Genomic DNA, 25,681 nt, shown 5'->3' with positions numbered 1-25,681 from the left:
TATTTCGCTATCACGACATCGGATCGGTTACTCTCACGAATCGAATTCTGCAAGCCAGTTGTCACGACAAGCTAGTTCGAGGTGAAACTCTTTGTTAGTCAGAGTAGCATAAGGTCCGATCAGTGGGTGTGAAAGCAGTTTTTTCGATCAAGGACGTGCGTGTGAGTGGGATCTTTCCTGAGGAAATTTAGCTCGAACTGCCATACTCCCTCTGCTTTCATCTCGATACCATCATCTCGCTGTCATGCTCGACTGTTCTTAGAGATCCTTCTTGTGGGACGACGGCCATCCCAAAGTCGTTAGGTCTTTCGATGACGGATATATATATAATCCGGAATTTCTCCTCACCGATGTTGGGTGCCAGGATCGATCAATCTTCGATATATCCCCGAGCTCCCAGCACTGCCTGACCAGCTTCTAGCTGATCGCCTCGCCCTGCTCCAGAATACGAGCCTCGAGAAATCACAACATCCTAATTTGTGATACGGTATGCGCATTTATCTTCTTCCAAGCAATATATATAGCTGTCCTGGTTATCAATGTACAACGACATCACCTCCAGTAGCTAGCCAGTGATTGTCTGAAAGATATTGGCTAGTGATCGAAATCGGGTACCGTATCGATGTAACCCTGAGTTGCACACAATCTCAATACGTAAGGATTGATTCTATCGGGAGCCTACAGAAGACGTCGGGCAACACTTCTAGATTATCATAATCGGTAAATATATATTATATATATCAATGGTTGGGCCACTTTTTGCTCTTGGGCTAGAAGATTTGAGCTTGAACGGCCCAATTTTGATATCCCTTTAGGTCCAATATAAAAGCCCAAACTATTTTATCATTGAGTAGGGGTGTCAATTAGTTTAGCCGAGTCCGAATATACCATACTCCAGCTCGGCTCTTTTATTAGTCCGTGAGCTTGGGTCCGGGCTCCAGCTCACACCAGTCTAACTCTTCGAGCTTGGACTCGGCTCGTCATATTTAGCGAAGGCTTGGCTTGGCTCATTTAGACTCGCCACACCAGTAGAACTCGATTCGCATAGACTTGTGAGCCTGAGCTTGCATAGGCTCGTGAGCTCGAGCTCGCATGGACTTGAATTGAACTATCGTAATAACTCATAATATATATATATATATATATATATATGTATATTTGTGAATAAAAAGCTGGTTTAGGCTTGTGAACTTCATGAGCCAATTATATATGTATGCTGAGCTATTGATCCCACGCATTACATGAATTTTATAAATAAAATTTATAATAAATGGGAGACGAGTAGTCCCAATAGGTATCGAACTTGCAACCTTTAGGTCAATAGATGAGAACGTGTACCACTACGGTACACTCCCTTTTGATACCTTATTGCTTTCATTCTACAAAAAAATACTGGCCTAAAATATATATATATATATATATATATATATTCTACTCAAAATAGAGAACTTTTTTTAAAAAATTTAATTTATCCCGGTAGGAGAAATTAAGCTGGGCCTATAGTTGGCTGTAGTAGTGAAATTCCGAGGTAGCCCAGTAATATCTCGGTAAGAATAATTCGCCAATTTTGGGAGAAATTGGGTGAAATGTTCTCTCATGTCGGCGCTCTCTCCGTAGCAGGCTGTTATTTCGAGCAGATAGCTTTCCTTGTCTTCCGATCGGTCGATAACGTTGTAGTAGTGATACATGTTCCACGTGACATGCGTGTCGTGCTCCTCTACGAAGATCACCTCGAATTCCCCGACACGTTCTCCTTTCACCTCATATACTCTCATTTTCTCCTTCTGGTGCTCGATTACAATTAAGGATCCTCTCACAACGACCAACTCAAATTTCATGATTTGTGGCAAATGAATTCTTTGAAATGTCTCGTTGATGATATCATATGCCAGAATCCATGGCGCTTCGAGGGGCCGATTGCGCGGCTTGACCTTCCAATGGATTGCCCCGTTCCAGAACACTGGCCTGGAGACCCGGGACGTCCCCAAGTCCTCGTACGGCGTCTCTATCTTTCTCCAGAGTTCATTAGTTCCTACAGTTGCGGACTCGAATGATCTGACACTTCCTTCCGCGTACGTCCGTAGCACCTTGTACTTCTGTATGGATGAGTCGTACCCGAGCCCGACACGGTGGTTGTACGGCACGACCTTGCTCCAGAGAATAGGCAGTCTCACGGTCTCTCTATTCACCGGATTGCACACGAGTACAAGGTCAAGAAACATAGTGCTGGCCACGGCGACCAACCCATGGCACGTCCCCATTAGATCCACCCTCTTGACATTGAAGTCATCCACCGGAATTCTTCGAGACAGTCGGCCGTCGACATCGACCAGGCATAAATGGTGGTCCACTTCATCATCATCGTCCTGGTCAGGCCAGTACGGCTGGACCAAGAGTTGGGTCGCCCGCTCGGACTCTCCAAGAAGATGCTGTCTTGCGAATTGCCGATCTTCGATCAGTCCATTCCATGGCTTGCACACACATTTGCAGGTGAGGATCGATTCGATTGGAAGCTTGCAGAAGATAGCGGACAACACCTCCGGAGGGAAATCGGATAGACTGGCGAGTCTTGGCCGAGTCCGAGGTTGCTCCATTGGAATACCGAGTTGGGATGTGATGAGAAATTGTCCTGAGAAGATAAATCTTAGCTTGAGTTTGATTTTACGATGCCCATAAGAATTTAGCATCTAATTACGAGTTTATAAAGCTACAAAGAAGATTAACATTTGTTTAGGCCCTCCTTAGATTGACGCTTAACTTGCCTAAACTGGACTTCTCAAACAACAACTTCCCATTTATTCCTTTGTATCGTGGTATTCCTCGACATTAGTTATGATTTTTACAATCATCGCATGAATTGAATACCGAATTTCCATAAAAACAAATTGCGGCGCGACTAGGATGGTATCTAAATGTGACGTGAAAGTAAGTAGTAAGGATTCATCAGTAACCATGACTTCATGAATTTAATTTATTTTCATTAATTTCATTTACTATTATTATTTCGGTGAATTTTATTTTTCGGTGAATAGTTTCATTTACTATTATCATGTCCTTAAACCTTACTACTTTGTTTGAATAGGAGGGAAACAGGGGAGAGGGAAGCAAAATTTGCACGGAATTTTCAAAAAATTTCATACTCACCTTCACACTCCTTTCCTTCCGTTTTCAGAAATTAGGAGGAAAAATTGAGGTGACGGAGAAGATTAATATAGAAATTAGGAGGAAAATTCAGAAACCCTTTTGTTTTGGGCCAATGTTTGAGTAAACCAATTGGGCTGCTATTAGGCCCAATCACTGACAAAAGAGATCCATTTGACCAAATAAAAGCCCAAGAATTCTCCGACAGAACTCGGGCAATCTTGAACCCGGTATCTCCGACGATGTCGGGTTATTGTGACTGAGGACTTGTCCCAAGTCGAGACTCGGGTACAGTAAACTCGTCATGATCCCATTTGATGTTTCAATATATATATATAATCACCACAGTTTTGTGTGTTAAATGGAATATGGAAGGCCCAATTGAAACATTATTTCCCTGAGCTTGGCAAGAAGAAGATAACAAGTGAGAGGAACCAGTCGTGCTGATGATAATGACAAACATTCCATTATGTTTTTGCAGCAAAAGCCATAACATGGGGTCCTCCTTTTTGTTTCTTATCAAATGTCCGCATTTACATGTCTCTTCTATTTCCTTTCGTCCTTTTCTTTTATCATTTTTTTTCCCAAAGCTAATAAATAGTGATAATTTAATTTATATAGTTAGGATCTCATGTAACACGCAGTGCTATAATCATACGACCTTCGATCTCGTGGTTGATTATTCGCCTCCTGACATCTGTCGGTTCGTATTTAAGTATTTTTCGTTGGATATACGTACGACTGGCGCTAACTCGAGACCACAAAATTATCATATCCTCCTATGAAAAACACATTGGAAAAAAAGAAAAAGAAAGAAGGAAGGATTTAAATATAGATTTTCATAAGATTGGCTCTTTCCGGCGCATCTGCTCTGCCATTTTCAGACCCACCAGTGGACTAACCAGTGGAATGAAAGGCCCCCTCAATTATTGGACTATGTGATAATTCGTCATGTCCAAAAAAGGCAGAAAATTTAAGAGCAAATAAATGTGACAATAACTTTTGGGGCTAAAATGTTTAAAGCAGCTGAAAATTAGTCTGGTCACAGCCCTCCATAGCTTATCGTTTTTTTTTTTTTCATGATATGCATTTGCGTTGATATGGATACCGGGTAAATTGATAATCGAAAAGGAACCGGACTTTATCATATCGTATCCTAGCTAGACGATAGAAACTAGGTTTTTTTCCCTCCTCTCTCAAGAGTCCTAACTTCCATGGAAGTTCAAAGAATAGGCAGGGCAATATTTGTTGATTAAGAGAAAAAAGAAGTAAGAAGTGCTGAAATGAATCAACAAAACATCGGACTTTTAATCAAGGCTAATTCATGGTTGTCTTGAAATAAGACACGTTAAAGAGATTTTCTCTATTAGTGGTTGGGGCCTCTCTATCACCGATGTAGAATTGTTTTTATTGCAACGGTGCTCTCATTGCTCGACATCAATCTATTCAGTTTCGTCACGTGTCACTTAATTATGATACATCCTCTATTGTGACATGTTTATTTACTCACTGTCGTAAATCAATTGTGGATCACAGAGACCGACAGTGAAGTTCTACGTATCTACTGGTCAGATCGATAATGACCACAAAAAGAACGTGAATGTTCTGATAATTTCGCATGATCCTTATAATTGTACTACCATTATTCCTGATATTTTAATTTATGTGTTCAATCATAGCAAGCAAAATATTATTAAATCATAGAAAAGACGGAGAGAAGGACCCTTCAATGAGGAAAATGAAACCGTGATTATATAATTTTTAAAACACATTAACAATACTAATCAGAGATTTGGGGTCATCAATGAATCTAAGAGTGGTCCCAACTTGACAGTGTCAAAGGTTGTTCACTTGTATACGGAATCTAGTTAAGTGCTTATGTTTGGAATTATTGTCACTGGCCAATGCAGAAGTACAGTTTATTAGCTCTAAGCCCATGGCATTGACTTAATCTGACCATATAATTATTCCTTCCTAATCCTCTGTTAGTCATCAAATTACCACCGAATTAACCGTCAAGATTATCATTTTCCCCGTGTTTAATTAGTTTATTAATGCCTTTTTGTTGTATGCCTCTACAAATTTTCTTTGTATCAGTATCTATTATAGGTAATGAATTTTGACTTGTGATGAGAGGCCACTATTCATTTTATGAGAGCTTACCACAAAGAATTTAAGACTATTTCCTTGGTTCTTGATTGAGTATCACTTCACTCACCTTCTTGAATGTAATAACTTGCATATAAATGCATAAATAATAAATGATGAATTTAATCATCTAAAAAGAAACGAATCAATTTGGTCCCACAAACCCCGCATCTATATTTCTATCTATCTAACTATCATACATATATATAAGTACTTAATTTAGACTCATAGGCATCCTGAGACAAGAGACTTCCATTCGTTTAACGACAGCATGCCACATAAGTGTCTTGGGTGAGTTCTTGCTCCATGATTAATTGTCTCTTCAAGTCTCCTTATTGAATGCCCTACATAAAATTTTATCATATTTATTGAAATCCAAACAATCTAATTAAAATTTCCACAACCCATTTCTCTCTATATGTTTATATATTAGTTCGGCCTCTTACATCCAGAAGGCATGTCATCATTTAAGTAAGGGTAAATTACAAAAAAAAACCCAAGTTTTGTAAAATGTCTCAATTTTGTCCTAAATTTTGTTTTGTAACAAAAAAACCATAAGTTTTCTAAAATGTCTCAAAAATGACCTCCGTTATAACTTCCGTCAATTTTTGTTGCTGATGGCGGGTCCCTTTAACAGTCCACGTAGATTACACATAGGCAAAAATTGACGGAAGTTATAACGGAGGTCATTTTTTAGACATTTTAGAAAACTTATGGTTTTTTTTATTACAAAACAAAATTTAGGACAAAACTGAGACATTTTACAAAACTTGGGTTTTTTTTGTAATTTGCCCTTTAAGTAATAATTTTTTTGGTAACAAAAATATAATTTTTTTTGGTGACAGTGTCTTTAATTAAAATATATGCATAAGTATAACAAGTGAAATTTAATAAACTATAAATATATAAATTATATGTATACAAGGTTTCCTTGAGACTCTTATTCTTAGTTTTGCTATACAATGTATAAATTATGGAACTCTTGAAGAATATAAAATACTTTGAAGCAAACTAATAAGAATATATACAAAATTTATGCCTTTATAAATCCTCAACAGGTGATGTACACTCTATTCGCTTTTTTGTCATTAGTAAGATTACATATAGAGATATGCAAAGATTCCAATAATTAATATATATATATATATAATATTTGAAATAAATGTGATGCATGCATGTAAGTCTTTATCTCTTAGATCGATATTCATGAATTTGGATATGCAATACAACTATTTAAAAATCTCTAAGTACCTTTTCTATAACATATAATATTATTACATTATCAGTAAGTGTGATGGTACTATTATATAATGATAATTAATTATACATAAAATATAACATAAAAAGAAAAAAATGTAAGGCCCGTCATATAATCTTTCGTACTAATTTAAGACATAATCTCAATGTTCTCACATATATTACTTACTCTCCATCATTAGTAGTAAGTTCATAAATATAATTTATCAAGTATCGATTAAAAAATACAAACCATCATTTGATTGTATTTCTAAAATATATTCACAAAATATTAACTAAAATATATAAAAATAAAGGCTCGCACAACGAGCTTAAAAGAAGACTAGTTATAGGTATTTAATTTTGACTCTTCGAGCTTGTACAATGGGAGGCCACCATTCATTTGATTCGAACTTGCCACATAGGACTTAAGACTATTTTCTTGGCTTTTGGTTGAGTATCACTTCACCATCCTTTTTTAATGTAATAACCTACATATAAATACATAAATAACAACTGATGAATTTAATCATGTAAAAGAAAACGAATCAATTTGGCCCCGCAAAACCCGCATGAATGTTTCTATTCCTGAAAAAAAACGAGAACAACGAAAACGCTGACAATATGAAATTGTTGAACATAATTTGCACAAAAATAAGTTCAATATAAAAAATCTTACAAAGGAAATTCTAAAATATACAAATAAAATGTTTTTTTATAATTTTTTTTAGCATGAGCTAATTTTTGACTCATTAATCCTTACTTTCTCGGCACACATTGAGTAAAACAATTATTCTATTTTGTAATTATGTAATAGACTTATGATTGATATTGACATTTCAATATATTTTATTTATATTATATGCTTTATTACTTTTATTTTACCAATAGTATATGGTTGAGTAAGTAGTAAAATATATTTCTCGAATAATTTCTCAAATTGTTGAAATAATTTTTTTTGATAGGTGAATTGATGAAAAAATTAATTTTGTCAATTCTGCATGTGTCTTCTTTTATGTGAACCCGAGCCTTGACTTTCGACCCAGACCCACACCCCGACCTGGACCTGGGCCCGATGGGCCCATACCCCTACCCGGACAAAGACTCGAACCCGAGCGTAGAGCCGGACCTGGCCTGCCCAGACCTTATGATAACAAAATTAACACTTGATTTTTATCTCTTATGATAAACGTGTGCAATGCGTGGATGAGTGACTAGTATTCAAATAATTCACATGCATTCTCATAACTTAACATTATCAATAAATTTATTGACATTCGCGTGCTTGTAATCGACGATGCTCTAATAATTTATCGAATTTGATGAAGAAACTGAACATTGATAGCTAGACATTCGACGATGCTCTAATAATCATTCTCTCTTGAAGAGAAACTCTTTCGTTTCTACCAAAACAAAGACATTTGATTTGTCCTCACTGGAAAGAGGGGAAAGGGGAAAAAAAATGATTTGCGTGTGGAAATTGTCCAATATTTGTGGACAGGATTGACCTTCCAAAGATAGGTAAGAGTAGCTGTATGTCTTTAGGTTTGGGGGTTTAATTTGGTGAGATAGGTTAAGATTAGGATTAATTAGTAAGTTTTGGTAATTAATTCTATTTAATTATAGATTAGGATTGATTAGTAAATTTTGTGGTTATTAACTTTTAATTTTATTATGTACACAATAGAATGCTATAATTTTTTAAATTTTCTATGCATCAGTCATTTCCTTATACAATCCCTCGTGATTCAAAACTTCAAACCTCAAATTTCTTACCAAACTGACTAATTTTAATTGCTCAATCATACTTAAAATTATAGAATTTTTCTATAATAATTTCAAAACAACAGTTTTCTTCAAAAAAAAAAATTAGATGATTCTACCTCAAATGATGTGGTGAGGAAGAATTAACAAAAATTCTTTAATAAAGAATAATTATGACAATTATTCGAGTGATTAACATCAAATTCCTAGTTTCATGCAATTTGATTGGTGCTTCCTCATGTCACGTGACGAGGTAGGATTACCCAATAACCTCTCGTTTTCTTCATATTGGCTCATACATAGATTAGACACGTGAATAACATAAATGTTTGCATCATTGTTGATTTAAACTTGTATTCTCTGCTTCTTGATTAGATTCATCGAATGATGTTACAAGTCATTATTTGTCTCTTCAAAAATAATTGATAACTACGTCTCCATTCCATCGAACCGGGCGAGATTCGATATGCCCAGATTACTTGAGATGTGGAACAATTTTGTTTGGTTTATTAGTGTGATTTTAAAATCACACTTTAACTTAATATTACCTATAATAAAATAAAATAATTCGTACAAAATCAAAGAGTGGATCTAATTTATACAACTTTTTTTCCACAACAAAATAAAATAACTTATATAAAGTCAAAAGATGAGCCATGTATATAACTATTTATACAACTCTTTTTCAAAATTAAAATTTAATTTTAAAATATTACTTACAAATCAAATGCAGCATTATCGACGTTAGGTGGAGAGAGAGCAATCAATAGTTACTATATGGGGCCTGTCTTTAAGATCCCAACATAATTGCTAGCCATGGGATTGTCCCCACCATGACAAGTCCATGCACTCGTTCTCACTCTATCATTCTCCCTCTCTTTCAATCTCACTCTCATTTTTTTTTCGCTGAATAATCTCACTCTCATTTGCATGGCCATAGATTAGACCCGTTTGATTTCAGAGTTTGATTTTAAAATCATGATTTTGATTTTAACTCTACTCACTACACAATAAAAACATACGTTTCACAAGTCAAATTTATAATACCATCTCATTTGTCATTTTTCACAATCAAAATTAAAATCAAAATCAAAGTTACTTTAACTCTGAAATCAAACACACTCTAAAGTCATGCCTTATGTTTTAGGGTTTTATGTTTTAAAAACTTTTTTTTTTATGAATGGCAAAAGAAAAACTAAATTGTGATTTAAAAACATTTTAAGCTCATGTTTTTCTTGTTTCCAAGAGAGAGAATATTCTTTGTTTATGTTTTTCAAGGTTTCTTTTACCATTAATGGCATGGAGATTTCCACTAATCTTGTGATTTAATTTAATCGTTTTGTCCCCCCTTTTTAGCATAAAGAGAAAATCTAGACCTAATTATAGGAAGGATTTGGCTTTTCCCGTTTGCTTGGTTCAAGAATCTCACAACTTCCTCCACTTCTTTAACTCTAAAAAACACGATCCTTCAAAACCGTCTTCAGATTATTTCTTTTGTGCTTTTGATGGAGCTCTTCGGACCAATCAAGCATCAAAAATCTTCGTACTGGGTTGTTGCAAATCTTTAAAACCCGCGTTATGCATGGCCCGATGAGCACGCGGTCGTTTCGTTAAAAATAAAACCTCGTACAAACATGCTCAGACAACGACTGGTGTAGGCGACTCCAACGGTGCATCCACGTTACTTGGTTGGTTGAATGCTTTAACTGAATGTTACCCAATATATATTTTGTTTGCTCGGCTGAAAATGACCATAATGCTAATTAAGTGGTCCTTTAAGAGCTTTATTAGAAAAATAACCTCTTTGAAGTGAATCTCCGTGAAACAAGTTCTTGGAACAAATTTGACAAAAATTCTCTCACGATCATCGACTTGAAATGACTCTCTTTCATGGTTAAAGAAGAAAGAAAAGAAAAAAGATCTACAATGACAAGCAAAGAAGTGTATTAATTAGTAATGAGTCCTTAAAATCCTGCCAGTTAAGTGAAGAAGAAAGCCTTTAAACTCTAATGTTGAGCTAACAAAGAATTAACTTTATCTGGAAAACTTTTTATGGATTTTTTTAGCTGACGATTGACTCACTAGTCACTATGGCCTTAGTTACTGACATTAAAATAAGACCTTTTTGCAAAGGCCACTTTTTATTTTATTTTATTTTATTGGGTGAAAATGGAATGCAAACGCCATAATATATATTTATATTTTATAAATATTAGCTCCCATGATAAGATTGCTTGATTCGTTCAACAAAAGCCGCCTACATAATCTTTTTGGACAATCCTGCAGCTTATGATTATTAATTTGTCTCCTTAAGTTACTTGCTAAAATTGGATTTTCTATTTCAAAAAAACAAATCTAATCTTATGCTCTTACTAATATAAGTATAGGTTATTGTAAAAGTTCCACTGCTTAAAATTATAAATATAAATTACTATTTTCTTTTCCAAAATTTATCCGAGTTGATGGTGCGCAGGCACAATTGACTGTTTGTCAATTATTTACAGAGTTTGAAAATATTTTTTAATGTTGTTGAATTATTGTCAGGGAAAAATTATTTGTTTCAACAAATATTAGCATTCAATTTTTTTTTGGGGATATATAAGTAGCATTCTGCAATTGAATTATCAATAACGATACAGAAGTTTCAAATTGTCAATCTAACATTTGTAATCAAGAGAACTCATGCTACTCTTTGTTGAATACATATCAACATATGCAATATATAAATAAAGTTGTAACCCGACTAATAAATCGGGTCATAAAGGTAAATATTGTAATATCGTCGGGTTAGAACAGTAAATCTATATCTAAATAATTTTTATTAATTTGCAATTATCAATCGATTCCCATTATATATAAAATAAAATGTCAGAATAATTTTCAGGTTAATTTATATACAATATTATGTTAAATGTTAACATCTAATAGAGTTTTGGAAAAAAAATAGTTTAATAAATAGTGTGGACGCTTTCCTTTCGATAGTATTCGTTGATCTATTTATATGATAAATCGAGACACTCTAATATATATGATAAGACAAGTTGCCATATATATATATATGTATAAAATTATATTCTATATCGATATATAATAGGTCAAATTCGAGCAAAATGTTAAATTCCAATATTTCAAAATATTAATTTTTGAATTATTATGAGAATATCTCATGGGAGGTTACTATAGAGGCAGTTACATTTGTCGTTAATGCATTAATATATATACATAATATCACAATTACTATTTTATTATCAATAATCTCTTTAATGATATTTATAACTATTTAATTCTCTTTCATTGAGAACAATATATGTCTGTACCTTTTCCTATCAAATGGCAAGATGTATTTGAGGAGCCACACTCTCATGCATTCAATAGTATGTTCAAGGATTCCGTTTTGTCATTCCCTTTTTCAAGTATTGACAATCTTATCATTTTCAGCATTTTACCGGTAAGTGATTCATTTTCTTTGTTTTATTCATAAAGCTATCGAGAAAAAAAAATTAGTATATATATTACTGTGTGACATACATGACAAATTCTTTAATTTTTATTCTCTATATGACCTATCATTTTAGTTATTTTATTTTATGATGAGTGCACGCCATTTGGCATTTGTTATTCTTTGGTAAAAAAAGTTGCTTTTATCTCATATTTTGGTAGTCGTTATATGAATAGCGCATGTATGTTATCTCATAATATTTGTATTTTGCGCTAGCCATTTCATGTACTTTTAGTTCATGACATATCAGTTCAAGTACTTTTACTTTGTAGTAAAAATTTCATGTATTTTCAATCATACAATGTTTATTTAAAAGAATGGTAATTTTATATTTTCTAAATCGTTCCCAATTTTCAAATTTCCAGTGCAATTAATATAGTTTTCGAAATTTCTATAGCCATACTCTTATTCTATACTATATATTCTAGCTTTTTAGTTAAAAATGACTATTATGTGTGTTTCTTTTCTATAGCCAAAAGAGAATTGTATTTTATCCCACTTACAAATATATAGTTTAATGGAGCACGCATAATCCATATCAATATAGATATAGACACATACTTCCATGGTGTATATATATATAGAGATGTACGTGTATATACATTGAGTTTTACAAATGAAAAGCTTCGAAAGTTAAATAGTATTATTAAGGGTGGACTATTCTAGAGTATTGCATATCTTCCAAATTAGGCATCTATGTATCAATATGTACAATATCTTCCTTGATTTTCTTTCTGATATATTTTTCTTTTCTCTTTGTTGCTCTCTTGTATAAACTTCAGCCTTGTAATTGGTTCAATGAGAGTGAATATATAGAATTACTTGCGAGTGTTTATTTCTTTAAAAGTATAGTAAAAATTTCTCATTGTAGCGAATATGAAGTAACAATGATAGCAAACTTAAACGTAATCGAAACTAATGAATAAATAGAATAACAAAATTAAAATATAAAGTCTTATACGATAAAATAAAATAGATAAGGACAAAAGCACAAAATTTTGACATTATAAGAAATGAATATTCTTTATAGAAAAACCATTTAAAAGATTTCATGCATTATAGACAAAGAAAACAAGATAATCAACCTTAAAGATATCCCTTTCAATTAAAAAGGTTTTAGGGTTTCAAATTAGCTAATAAGTATAAACTAAATAAAGGTCAACATGGTAATACAAAACCAATATATTTTTTGAAAAAAATAATCTCATAAGTTAATAATATTAAATATCTAATTTAAAAATAAGAAAAATAGAGCTAGAAACTAATCTCACGAAATTTACTATAAAAATCAATGCATTTTGGGAAAAAAGAGAGAGAGAAAATCAATCTATGAGAAATTATTACTTTACAAGAAAAATCTATTTGGGTAGGGAGATTTATATTTTTCGAAAAAAAAATAATCTCATAAATTAACAATATTAAATATCTAATTTAAAAATAAAAAAAGTAGAGTAAGAAACTAATCTCATGAAATTTACTCTAAACATCAATGGATTTTGGCAAAAAAAAGAGAGAGAGAGAATCAATCTATGAAAATTTATTACTTTACAAGAAAAATCTATATTGGGTAGGGAATTCTTTTGCTCTAATTTTATTCAAAATTAAGATTGCATAAAAATTGGCAAGAAACTAAGAAAAATACATTAAGAACTTTTACCTCATAAAAGTTTTAGCCTCAACGTTGTGCGTATACAAAAATATATCAGGGCACACAAACACTCCCTAAGAAAATTCTATTTTCATTTTGTGATTATTTTTGGACAAATTTTAACTCAACCTTAGATGTAGAAGAGTTATATATTCAACTGATCAATTTATAAATTACAATTATATAAATTGAAGAAGAAATTTACTCTTGAAATTCGATTTATTTGCCAAAAGTATATAAATGAGAGGTTATATCAGTAAAGAATAGATAGAAGGGAAGAACTTAAAACTGCAAATTTTTTTGAGCATTTACGGTCATTGAAAACGAATGTTAGTAATAGTTTAGAGCATTGTTGATTTGCTATAAATTGGATTATTTTATGGCTAGAATTAATGTAGGTTTTACCATATTTAATTGGTCTTCTTGAAGTTGAAGATACACGTGTGAGCAAGCATTTATAATGACGTGTAATTTATTTTCAAATTTTTTTTCTTTTATTCTAACAAATAAGACGGCTGGAAGTACCCAAATTTAGATTTGGTTCATTCTACTTTAGTTCTCTCAATGTATTTATATTTTAGTATATTTCATAAAATTCTTAAATTTTTTTAACATCAAAGAGACAAGTATGTGAGACAAACTAGAACCGTCATGCACGATATGCGTGGTATAACGTGGGCTTTTTTCTATTATTAATAAATTTAATTACAATTTTAAGACGCTTATTTGTTACATGAATTAAATTATTTATTTAAATTTAAAATTTTGGTGAAAAGATATTACCTTACTAGCTTGTTGGACGATGCACAGATTTTGTTCAAAAATATTTATAATAACAAACTAAATATGAAAAATAATAATTTATATGGAATAGAGAGTTTGTATTACATCACAATTCTATTTTACAGTAGAAAATTGAATATAATAAATTTTATATTATAATAATAAATAATTAGTTCGGTAATTATTAGCGAAGATTCGTTTGCATATTTGTCGTTTTAATTATCAATGAAATTCCTAATAAAAAATTTTAAAAAATTCTATCAAGTCAAAATTCTCAATTCATTTCGGTGAGAGAATAGTGTAATAACAAATTATTATTATTCAATTTCATTATAATATCTTAACGCGTGAATTAGTAAGACATTTACTATTTTGTCCCTATTTATTATGGTAGAGTTGTTCCTATTCATTAAGGTGGAGTCAAGTTTATATTTTATATAAATTTAATTAATTTTAATAATTTATCTAATGAACGTTTAATTTCTCTTTTCTCTTATATTATTACTACTCTTAATAATAAACAATTATCATTTAATTTCATTATAGTATATACTGCCATAATTAGTAATACATTTAGATTTTTGTCCCTATTTATTACATTGAGTGTCAATTTTTTATATTATACATATAGATAAATTATATCATGTATTCATAATATTAATTTAATATCATACCTTTATAATAATATTTTGAAAGAGAATGTTAGACAGTTTTTCATTCTTCCATTTGAGCATTATAGAATCAACCAATACATTTGTGAGAAAAAGAAAATTAAATGAAGCATTTCATAAATATTATTATTTCACAAAAAAATATTTCAGCTAGCAATTTTAGTAATTGTTCCAGAACTTTACAAAATAAACAAAACTCATGCACAAAAAATATAAGAAAATAATCCGTGTAACGCACGGGCAAAAAACTAGTTAAAATATAAAATTGTCCGTTATTTCACCCTAAAAAAGAAGTCGATAAATATAATCTAATAAGAGAATTTAAAATTTTAAAAACGAACTTGAATATTTATTTGGAAAGATTAATTATCAATCTTACATCTGTAATAAAGAAAAACTCATGCTAGTCTTTGTTAAACAAAATCGCTTGTTATTAGATTTCTTACCAATTTACCAACAAAAAATTTACCGACCCTACCAACAAAATTAGTAAATAAAATCCAATGACAGATTTTTATTTTCCTTTTTGGATTTTGATTATCTATTTGAAAAATTACTAATAAGTTTAATGCATGGGAAAAAATACTAATAAATTTGGGAACGACAAATTTTCTCTGCTTACATAAAAGTAAAAATAAAAAGTGAGATTAGCAGTTGATAAATTATGCTCCTTCTCATATCGGATTTTACTGTAATATAATTTGGAAAAATAAGAAAGAATTTAACGAGATTAGAATAGAAATTGACTGAGGACGCATGGAGATTATAAAACAAGACGGGCATAATGATTTCTGTCTTCTTCTCTCTCTCTCTCTCTCCAGCCTGCCTGCCTGCCTTCTTTCTTCTCAGTCTTTGTGCCTCTTCTTAACACAGAACCGATTCTTCAATCCAAATTTGTGATCTGCTTCAATCCCAGTCCCTCGTTTCACTGCCAAAATGAACACTTGACCTTTCCCCCTACGTCTGTCTCTGTCTCTCTCTCTCTCTCTCCCTCTCTGCGTTGTCCTTTTTCACAAACTCACAGTTTCCCCTTTTATCACCAGCAAAACCCCCCCTCTCTTTCACTCGTCTGAGCTCCATTTCCTCCCTCAACTTGCTTTCTTTGACTTCCCTTTTGCCACTCTCGAGCTGGACAAGCATATCAAAGTTCATGTAGTTCTTTCCTCCAGAAATGAGCTCACAATTGATTCACAGTGCAAAAATCTCAAGTGGGTGTTTCAATCTTGAGCTCAGCCTCAGCTTGGAGCTCTATTGGAGCTTCAAAGGCTGAATCTTTAGCCTGATTATCATTGCTTGTGGGCTTGAGGGTGTCTCTGATGCATTAGTTAGAGTCTTGATTGGAAGAGTGTCTCTTGCTTCAATGGAATCTTGGGCCAGCTATGCTCTGCCTTCTGATTCGTTTACCAGAAGCAGTAAGAACCCTTTCATGAATTGGGAGTCAAGGGGTCCTCCCTCCTTTGTTACTAGCAATAGCATTTTCACCTCTAGTCAACAAGTCAACCCTGGTCAAGCTCTCGGTGGTTCCGGGTTCGTGGATGCGCCGAGGAAGCAAATCCTCGGGGATTCGATCCCGGATGCCTTGCACGGTAGGATGGATGGAGGAAGGGATGCAAATGGGAGTGTTGGACCGAGTGTGGCTACTGCAGATGGTTTTCTCTTCGGGGAAGAGGAGTCGTCCTCGAAGCTCTCAGGCTGTGTGGTGGATCAGAGCCCGCTGATCGATCTGAAACTCGGGAGACTAGCGGATCAGAGAGATAGCTACGGTTCCGGGCTTTCCCGCGGTGCCCCGATGTTGTCTTCATCAGAGTCGTCTACTCCTTCGAAGAGATGTCGGGCCGCTGGGGTTAGTAATCAGGCTGCTTACTGCCAAGTTTATGGGTGTAATAAGGATCTTAGCTCCTCGAAGGATTATCACAAGAGGCATAAAGTTTGCGAGGTCCATTCAAAGACACCTAAAGTTATTGTCAGCGGCATCGAACAGAGGTTCTGCCAACAATGCAGTAGGTTTGTCTTCCTTCTTCTAACTAATCAATCATCTATTCCTTTTTGCCTGCTTTGCCTGAAGTTATTGTTAGTCGGGTTCATTCATCCGCGATTTGATTTGATATCGGAAGTTTTAGACAGCTGAGTTGAATTGGTATATTGTGTGATTCCAGGTTTCATTTGCTCTGTGAATTTGATGATGGTAAGAGGAGCTGCCGTAAACGTCTTGCAGGGCATAACGAGCGTCGCAGGAAGCCTCAGGTCGGGTTTCATTCTTCTGGGAGGGCTGGAAGGTTCTTGCTCCCATACGACGGTATGATTTTACTCCTTCTCTTCCTCGATGAATGGGATGATCATAACTGCTGAGTTTTTCTTTTCTGGTCAATGCGACTAAAGATTGATAAAAAAATCCACTCGTGCTCCAGATTCGATCTTTTTTCTCATTTTAGTTGTTCAGACGCGTTTCTCTTTATATAAAAAGCTGCAGAAGTTGGATAGGCCTCAGATATATGATTCCGTATATTATACCATTCCTTAATGATTCCTCATTTATAACCGCACAGCCAAGATAGAAAGCGAGTGATTCTTGGCTATAGAGGCAACAATATTGTAGTAGAAGCTACTGAATCAGGAAGACCTAGCAAAACAACCTCACGTAGCAGAGGAACAGAAAGAAAACAATTTCTTAGCATTTGACCAACACTAAGTTCAGTAGTTAATGTAATATTTGAAGGTTCCATGTCATCTGACATTTGACGTGCTTCGCAGTTGGCAAGTTCCATGGGATGAATGATTGCTTCGGCCATATCAAACTGGAAGGTAGGACTAACTACAGTCCTATCCCATTAAGTTCCTTCCAATACCAAGATCTTCACCAGAGACTGCCCTTCTCTTCTCCCAGCTTTGAGAAGGGGTTGTCTCCTTTCCAAGAGAGCGACAGAGACAGTTTGACAGCAGTCAACATGTTCGGCAATATCACTCGGTGTTCTGGTCCGAGACCATTCTTAAATGAAGACCCGTCTATTGGAAGTGAAGAATTTGGCAGTATCTTCAATACAGAACCTCCTATTCAGGGATTGTCGGGAATTTCAGAACCGGGTTGTGCTCTCTCTCTTCTGTCATCTCAGTCTCAGAATTCTTCTAGCCATACTTCTGGAATTCCCATGGATCAATCCCTATCTCAATACAGCATTATTCAAGTCTCAGACAACCTTGCAGTAAATGGAGGGTCGAGTAAGTTGCCTGGTTCTGTGAGGGAGCCTCAGGCAGGTCCCGGTGCAGTTTCCGACGGTGATTCAGCCGGTTTTGAGATGTCTGATGAGATTCTAAATGGATCAGGATTCTCTAAGGCAAAGGATCATTTCTTGGGTGAAGAGGCGCCCACAATCGACTTGCTTCAGCTGTCATCGCAGCTCCAGCGAGTGGAGCACGAGAGGCAGTACATGAAGTTGGAAAGTGATCCTTTGGTGTGCCTCAGGACTGCTTAATAAGCTACACTGTCATATCCGGATTGTAGTCTGCAATTATTGTGAAAAGGAAACCGAATACAAAACATGTATGCATGCAAGAAAAATGCTCTATTAATTGCTTTCTGGCATTGTGATATCAATATTTATAGAAGCTGGCTCCCTTAACTTTGCAGGACTGGTATCTCCATGATCTTCAGGTGGGACAGGGAAACTTTTGCACTCGGAACATCAGAGGCATATCACAAGAAGTGACTTTTGGGCATAAGCAAGGAGAAGAAGCATCTGGTCATCTTTTAGTTTCAGTTAGGTTCTACTATGCTTATCTTTGGCATTAGGGAAGAAGGCCCAATTTTATGAAGCTCGTGGCAGTTTAGTTACACATGCGGCTCTTCTTCCCGGTTATGATCAGAGGGCTTTTGTTAACGATACCGCAGCTATAACTCCTACTGTAGACTCTGTTGCTTTTGTGCTATTGAAAGAAAACAAATCTTCTGTCTTCGTTGGTTGCACCATTTTATTACCTTTGTGAGAGTTAGCACAGAAATCATATTCTGCGTCAATTGAATTGTTCATTTGGTGTTGATAAGGGAAGGAATCCAGAGGAACTGAGGAATGATGAAACATGAACAACGAGGTCATTGTAGTATAGTGGTGAGTATTCCCGCCTGTCACGCGGGCGACCTGAGGTTGATCCCCGGCAACGGTGTTTTATTTTTGCATCTTGTATTTTCTGACTTGATTCATTATTTTCATTTTGGGATAAGTCCTTGTTTCATTAATAATTGGGTTTGCCATACCGATTGAACATTTTGAGCCCACTTTCAATAGCTTGCCCTATCAACAGTGTAACAAAGACCGGACTTATTGTTGCTTAGTTGTGGTACTCACGCTAAAGTTGTGGAAGTCATTGAAGATCTAGTTGTGGTAATCAAGCAAGCTAGTGTACGTCGGTTCACAAACGGTGTCGATTCAGCTGCATTAGAGCCCACCCCGATTGTGGAGTCAAGTGATTATATAGTTCCGGTTTCAGAACCTAGAAGTCGAGCCATCCAATGGGAGGTTCAGAATTAAGTAAACATCATCATAAGATTGATAACCATTACAACCGAAAAATTCGAGAGTGACAGACTCTGTACCCAATATAATCTAAAGAAGCCAACGCCATAGACTGTATTAGAGGTGAACAAATAAGATAACCATGTCTAAATCAATATATAAACCCATAAGAACCCGCTGCTTATTGCCCTAAACTCAAAGGAAAAGAAAATAAAAACTTCAAAATGCATCCAGCCTCAAAACATAAATTAATCCGAACTCCAATGTAAACTAAGCTAGAACTAGGATATGATGGCCCGCTCCTTAAGTTACATAATAACTAGTCTACCGACTAGGAAAAATGCCGAATCAAACTTCCCTACTTCGAGGGTCCGTTGGGCAAAGCAGACTCGGCCCCGGCAGGGTTGAGCTCATCCCAGGCCTCGATCCAGGTCACCATGGCATCGGCAAGCTTGTTGAAGTAGTCGTCCACCTTACCAAGCTTGGCCTTGACCTGCTTGGAGATCTCGATGTAGCATTTCTGCACTGTGGTGCAGTCTTTAGGGAGGGTGACCTGCTGGAAGAATGGGATCAGCTCCTCTTGCCAGAAGATGCCCTTGTACTCCTTCCTCAAGTTCACGAACGGGTTGCTTGCCTTGCTGTGCCAGATGTAGGGCAGGCCGGTCTTAACACCCAGCCCCAAGTGGTCGCAGATGACCTGTCACATTGTCAATGGAACCGGTTTGTTATGATAATGCTATATAGCCCTATCTTCCCACTGGGAAAGATTTCTTGCATTGTCTAGGAAACAGGAGCAGGGATCAAGTCTAGGTGCAGGCCAGATCGGTTCATGTTTCAATAAGAGGCTAAATTGGTCCAACTAGATTTACGAGAGTAGGAAAAAGAGAGATTTCAAAATACAAACTTAGGAAAAACGAGGAAAAGAAGAAAGGTTTATTTAGTGCTGTGATAAAGACATGGCAAATTTAATGGATTCATTCACAGATCTGGATTTTCTGAATCTAGATCCAACATTGGTGTGGCATACTAAGGGGATCAGACAAGTCCGAACAGCAAGTGACAAGAGTGATTAACCAAAATATGGTTAAGCACAAAACAGACAAGACGAAAACAGTCGTGTGAATGTTACCTTTGTGCACCAGCCAGCCCACATGTCATCATATCGTCCAATGGGCTGACCATCGCCCATTAGCCCAAAGTACATTGCAGGGCCGATCAACTCCCGGTTGAATCCAAGGTTCATCCCGCACATGGGAAATAGAGTTCCCTTGGGAATTGTCATGACAGCATCAACGTACCTGGCATTGACAGACCACACAGATTAGCAAATAATAAAAGAGGAAAAGGAAAAATGATATCAGACGTTGAAGGGGGGGGAGGACACAGTTGTCTTCACCTAGTGTTCCTCTCGAGAGGCTTGACTAGCTGGGTAGGGGCATCATAGTCAGGAATGTTGAGCCACAGACCATGGGAAACAGCAGTGGGGGCACCATCACGGAGGCTGAAAGGGTATCCTCGGACGAAGTCAGCACCATCTCTGTATGGGTCATAAAGGGTGTTGAAGAAGAATGGGGTTGACGGGCAGAGGAGGTTCTTGATGTGCTGCTCAAGGGCATTGATGTCCTTCCCACTTGGGTCTTTGGCGACCTGCGAATTAGAAAGGAATGTCATTCCATGCTTAATAAGTATGAATTCTCGATTCTACTAGGCAGAGGCTGATCAATCTGCAATCCAAATCTATTCAATTCAGATAATCATCGTTGTTAGTACAAGAAGATTTGACGCAATGGCATACAATGTGCTCCACTAGAAACCAACTGGATTATAGTCGGTGAATGGAAATACTGCAAGCATCGTTATTGATACAGAGAATGCGCGGAAGAGTATTGCACATCTTAATTTGCTCAGATCTACAACCTGGACAACAGATCGTAATCTACAGAGCAAAGAAATTCCCAACTGCCCTTCGGGGAAATCAAAATCAAGTCTAGGAAATGAAACACTCAAACAACGAATTGGACATCCGGTCACTCAGATCATATCCATATGATTGAGATCGCCAGGGAAATTCCATTAGGGGAAAGCTAACCAGTTAGATCCTATAGCCTACGGTGAAAATCAAGCATCTTCTCGAGCAAACATAACACATCAACAAGCATAGGCAGTATTAAATCAGACAATAGAGCCACAGACACCATGTAATCATCAGATCGAACCCTAATGCTCCGAATCAGCACATGTTGTCGGACCCAATGCTGGACAACGAATAAAGTTGACTCTTTTCAGTAACATCAAGATCTGAACTTTCCCGCCACTCCATGATCAAAAACAAACCAATCGAACTTCAATTCTCCATTGACACGAATCACGATCGTCAGAATCTCTTAAGGAATCAAGATCGCGTTGACCCCAACAACATCAGTATACGATTGGAAAGGCGGAATCGGGAAGGGAACCGAGGAGAGGGATGAGAGAATGGGGAGGACTCACGAAGCAATCGTCGTCGATGGTGTAGATGTACTTCTTCTTGGAGACCATGTAGCCGAAGCAGCGGCAGGCGGAGTCCTTGAAGGAGATACAGGAGGCCTTGGGGCCGAGAATGCGGTTGATGTCGTTGCGGTTGTAGAGCTCGTAGTCGAAGCCCTCTGGGACCTTGATGGTCTTGTTGGGGTCACCGTCCTGGACGATGATGAGGTGGTAGGGTTGGAAGAAGGGCCGCCACATCTCGAGGAAGTCGAGGTTCCTGATGGTCGGGATGACGATGTCGAGCTCGTCCTTCAGCAGAGGGGTCGGCGCGGGTCTCGATTCGGCTGCCATTGTCGACGATCTACGACCTCCACAGAGAAACACAGAGAGACAAAGAGGGAGAGAGAGCAGAGCAGAGCAGAGAAGGCAGAGGGATGGCGGAGAGAATTATGGGGGTGACAGTAGGAGAAGAAGGAGGGGAGAATTTAAAAAGAAAGGGCTGAGGTCCAACGTGGTCGGCACGTGCGAAGACGTGTCTTCCCCTTTGTTTTTAAAGGGGATAAAACATTTTTTTCCGGTGATAAATTTTTGTTTAGTTATTTATTAATTTATTTATGTTTTTCCAAAATCTTGATTATATCCCTTGAAACAAAATCACGAATTAGATTCTTGTAAAAAGAGAAAATCCATGATTGTTAAATATTTATTCCTTAATGAACCGATTCGACTCAAACTACATTAATCAGAATCTATTGAGCTTCTGAATACGATGATATATGTCGAAAAATCTTATCAAAGGGGAAAAATATAATGCTTTTTATAGTAATAATCATTACTCAACTAAAATAAGATGACATATACAATAATTATGCTTAATTACTTAGACGTCTAATTAAGTGGTTATTAGTGGATCTTAAGATAGATATTCTTGGGAAATTTATCAGTTATATGTAAATAAGAGATTCTCCAATATTATGTCAATATTATCATACATATCTCTAATTGACCTACCCTCACTGAAGGAGCTTAACATGAGCTGTGCATCGCTAACAATGTGATCATACCCTCATTGAAGGAGCTTAACATGAGTTGTGTATCACTAACAATGTGATCAAGGAGTTCATCCATGTAACAACTTATGAACATACGGACGATTAAAATATAATGTCATTATATAGGAAAATCATGAAAAATATAGATATGAAAACACAGTTGTAGAATCCTCTATTTTGAATTGAAAATGGTTAAACGGTGCGGTATCAACATATGCACATGCAATCTACCATATGTGTAGAAGAAATACTATTGGACCGACTATTATTTGGATCGAGTCGATGTGCATGTGAAAATAGTACATTGTATTTGGTGACCAAAAATATTAATGCGGTCCACCTGAGAGTCATCATGTAGCAAGGTTGTCTTTTTGCCTTTGAGAGCAACTTTTTATGTTATATTTGAAAATTCAAACAGGCTAAGGAAATTTTGAAAATTAAGGCGCACTAATCTCGGCATACGTAATCCTTCAAATTGCAATCGATCAAATTTTGATGATCTTATTCGATATCAAATTACTTTAGATTCAAACAAATCCCCGAATCAACTTCATAGATCAAATCTATAACTTTTTGTTTCGACCCACTTTATTTATAGATTTTTTGAATATGTATATGACATTATATTCTTGCATATAATTATTTTTTTCGGTTATACGCATATAATTAATTTTAATTGTTGTACTTATTGCACGCTCTTAATCACGCTACCAACTTTTAGCCCATTATTCCCATGTCATGTGTATATTCGTTGTATAATGTTAGAAATCGTTAATCATCTGTCATTGTTCCGGTCGATCTCAGCATCAGTCAAATGCTGTAATATTCGTTCATGTAAAATACGCACAAATAAATCATAATACCCAAAAGAGTCATCAGAATTTAGTAGACTTGTATATATTGTTTAGATATACTTATTTAGTTTAACAGTTTAACGCACTGAAACTCTTTGATATGCAATTAATTAGCTGCAAATATATCATGCAACATAAAATGATAATTAAAATAATCAAGGCAGTGCATGACGCCTAAAAGCATGTCCATGGATCTCCATGCATAAATATAATAAAATTCTTATATATGAAATATATCTTATAATTTTGGATGAAGCAAAGGTACCGACTTAGCAATAGAGAGTACTTTTTGCAATGTTATTATTAATGATAACTTTTGTAATTAAATTATGCTTTTCGTCATTGTTATTTTCATTATAAAAACTAACGAGTATTATCAACGTGAGTTAGTTCAAGCGGTTCGATAGTTGTTCCTCTTAATAAATATCTCGAGTTGAAGTCTTGTGAATTGAAAAAATTTACACCGTGAGAACTTTATCACTTAGTGGACCAATTCAGCTTGACTGAATTAGTCGGAGGCGGGTTTTCATATACCAATGTAAACACCTATAAAAAACTGATAAGCATTTTAGAAGCAAGTGTGATCCATATGTAGCACGAGTATAATCTCTAATTATTTATATACATTTTTTTAGCTCAGCAATCAATGATTGTCTATTGTTAACAAAAACGAAACAGAGTAAAATGTTCAAGAGAAAATTACAAGAACAGAGAAATACAACAAATCACCGAGATCATTACAAGAGAAAAATAATATGATAAAGCACACATACAGATATAGAAATCATTCAAGTTATTGTATATCAATTTCCGACCTCTTAGAGCTAAACTGTACATGACCCTAGAGAATGTCAGGCAGCGGAACCAATTGCAAACATATAAAGCTGCTATTGTGTTGAAACAAATGAGCAAAGCTAAGAGAGATCTTGAACTGGTACTTGGCGCACAGGTCAAAACTCTAAATCCAATCAATGGAACCAGTTATGTATGGAAAGATAGAAATAAAATGACCACAATTTTGGGTATTCACTTAATCTTGTTAGGGATAGGTGCTTTTCTTCTAGTATTCAAGGCTCTTTATTTTGGAGGCGTATATGATACTTGGGCTCCAGGAGGGGGAGATGTACGAAAAATTACCAACTTGACCCTTAGCCCAAGTGTTATATTTGGTTATTTACTAAAATCGCCAGACAGTTTCTATGGGGCGTAGGCCTCCCAAAGGGTAACGGAGGCGTGCAAAGGTTTCCTCGGGCCGGACGGAGATTGGCCCTCGAGTGCAAAGGCAGAAGGGAGCTTGACTGTAAGACCCACCCGTCGAGCAGGGACAAAAGTCGGCCTTAGTGATCCGACGGTGCCGAGTGGAAGGGCCGTCGCTCAACGGATAAAAGTTACTCTAGGGATAACAGGCTGATCTTCCCCAAGAGCTCTAAACAAACTCATTCCTAGCTAGTCAAATCAAGTAATCACACTTCTTTGATCAGTTCAAATTAGCTGTTATCAATCAAGATAATCAAATTAGTCAAGATACCTGATCGGTTCAAACTAATTACTAAGTGAAGGGGAAAATAAATAGAAGGAAAATATATAAAGCAAATGAATCGAAGTGAAATTTTTGGGTAAGGGGAAAATAGAAATAGCGATAGGCTTGGCACGTGCGGGGGACGGCCAGATCGTTGCGCGTGGGAACGTGTTCCCCGGGGAAGGTCTGAATGGGGCAGGCGGAGGGAGCGACCAAGTCTTCAAAGTCAACCGGACGGTCGCTTCTTTCTTCTTCCCGCATACTTTTGGAGCTTTTTGCGGGCAATTGGAATTGAAAGTACACTTCATTTGCGGGACAAAAATCTTAACGGGTACGCGACTTCCGAATATATATTGCCAATCAATCACAGTTGTAAATACAACCCTCGATTG

At 35.8% G+C, this 25,681-nt stretch overlaps 3 protein-coding genes across 4 annotated transcripts; 1 reads left to right on the top strand and 2 right to left on the bottom strand.

Moving 5' to 3' along the window:
• Positions 1–1,463: 1,463 nt before the first annotated feature.
• On the bottom strand, positions 1,464–2,594 carry LOC116213610 (F-box protein At5g49610-like). Its single transcript, XM_031548625.1, has one exon. The coding sequence runs from the start codon at positions 2,592–2,594 to the stop codon at positions 1,464–1,466; it is 1,131 nt and encodes a 376-aa protein (XP_031404485.1).
• Positions 2,595–15,683: 13,089 nt separating this feature from the next.
• LOC116214781 (squamosa promoter-binding-like protein 6) lies at positions 15,684–18,840 on the top strand. 2 transcript variants are annotated; one of them, XR_004158336.1, is made up of 4 exons: positions 15,685–16,894; positions 17,047–17,186; positions 17,642–18,428; positions 18,516–18,840. XR_004158336.1 is itself a non-coding variant. In XM_031550240.1 (3 exons), the coding sequence occupies exons 1-3, from the start codon at positions 16,251–16,253 to the stop codon at positions 18,358–18,360; spliced, it is 1,503 nt and encodes a 500-aa protein (XP_031406100.1). In that variant the 5' UTR covers positions 15,684–16,250; the 3' UTR covers positions 18,361–18,840. The 2 variants fall into 2 exon arrangements, 1 of the variants encoding a protein (XP_031406100.1); XM_031550240.1 differs by having other exon boundaries at positions 15,684–16,894; positions 17,642–18,840.
• Positions 18,841–19,484: 644 nt separating this feature from the next.
• On the bottom strand, positions 19,485–22,339 carry LOC116214347 (UDP-arabinopyranose mutase 3). The gene is made up of 4 exons (XM_031549768.1): positions 21,889–22,339; positions 20,795–21,045; positions 20,528–20,696; positions 19,485–20,095 (listed from the first exon to the last, which is right to left on the bottom strand). The coding sequence occupies exons 1-4, from the start codon at positions 22,213–22,215 to the stop codon at positions 19,757–19,759; spliced, it is 1,086 nt and encodes a 361-aa protein (XP_031405628.1). The 5' UTR covers positions 22,216–22,339; the 3' UTR covers positions 19,485–19,756.
• Positions 22,340–25,681: the final 3,342 nt, after the last annotated feature.

The sequence above is a fragment of the Punica granatum genome, chromosome 7, assembly GCF_007655135.1.
Source record: "Punica granatum isolate Tunisia-2019 chromosome 7, ASM765513v2, whole genome shotgun sequence".
Lineage (NCBI taxonomy): Eukaryota > Viridiplantae > Streptophyta > Magnoliopsida > Myrtales > Lythraceae > Punica > Punica granatum.
The sequence above is the reverse complement of the archived record's forward strand: the minus strand, read 5'-3'. Positions and strand labels throughout refer to the sequence as shown.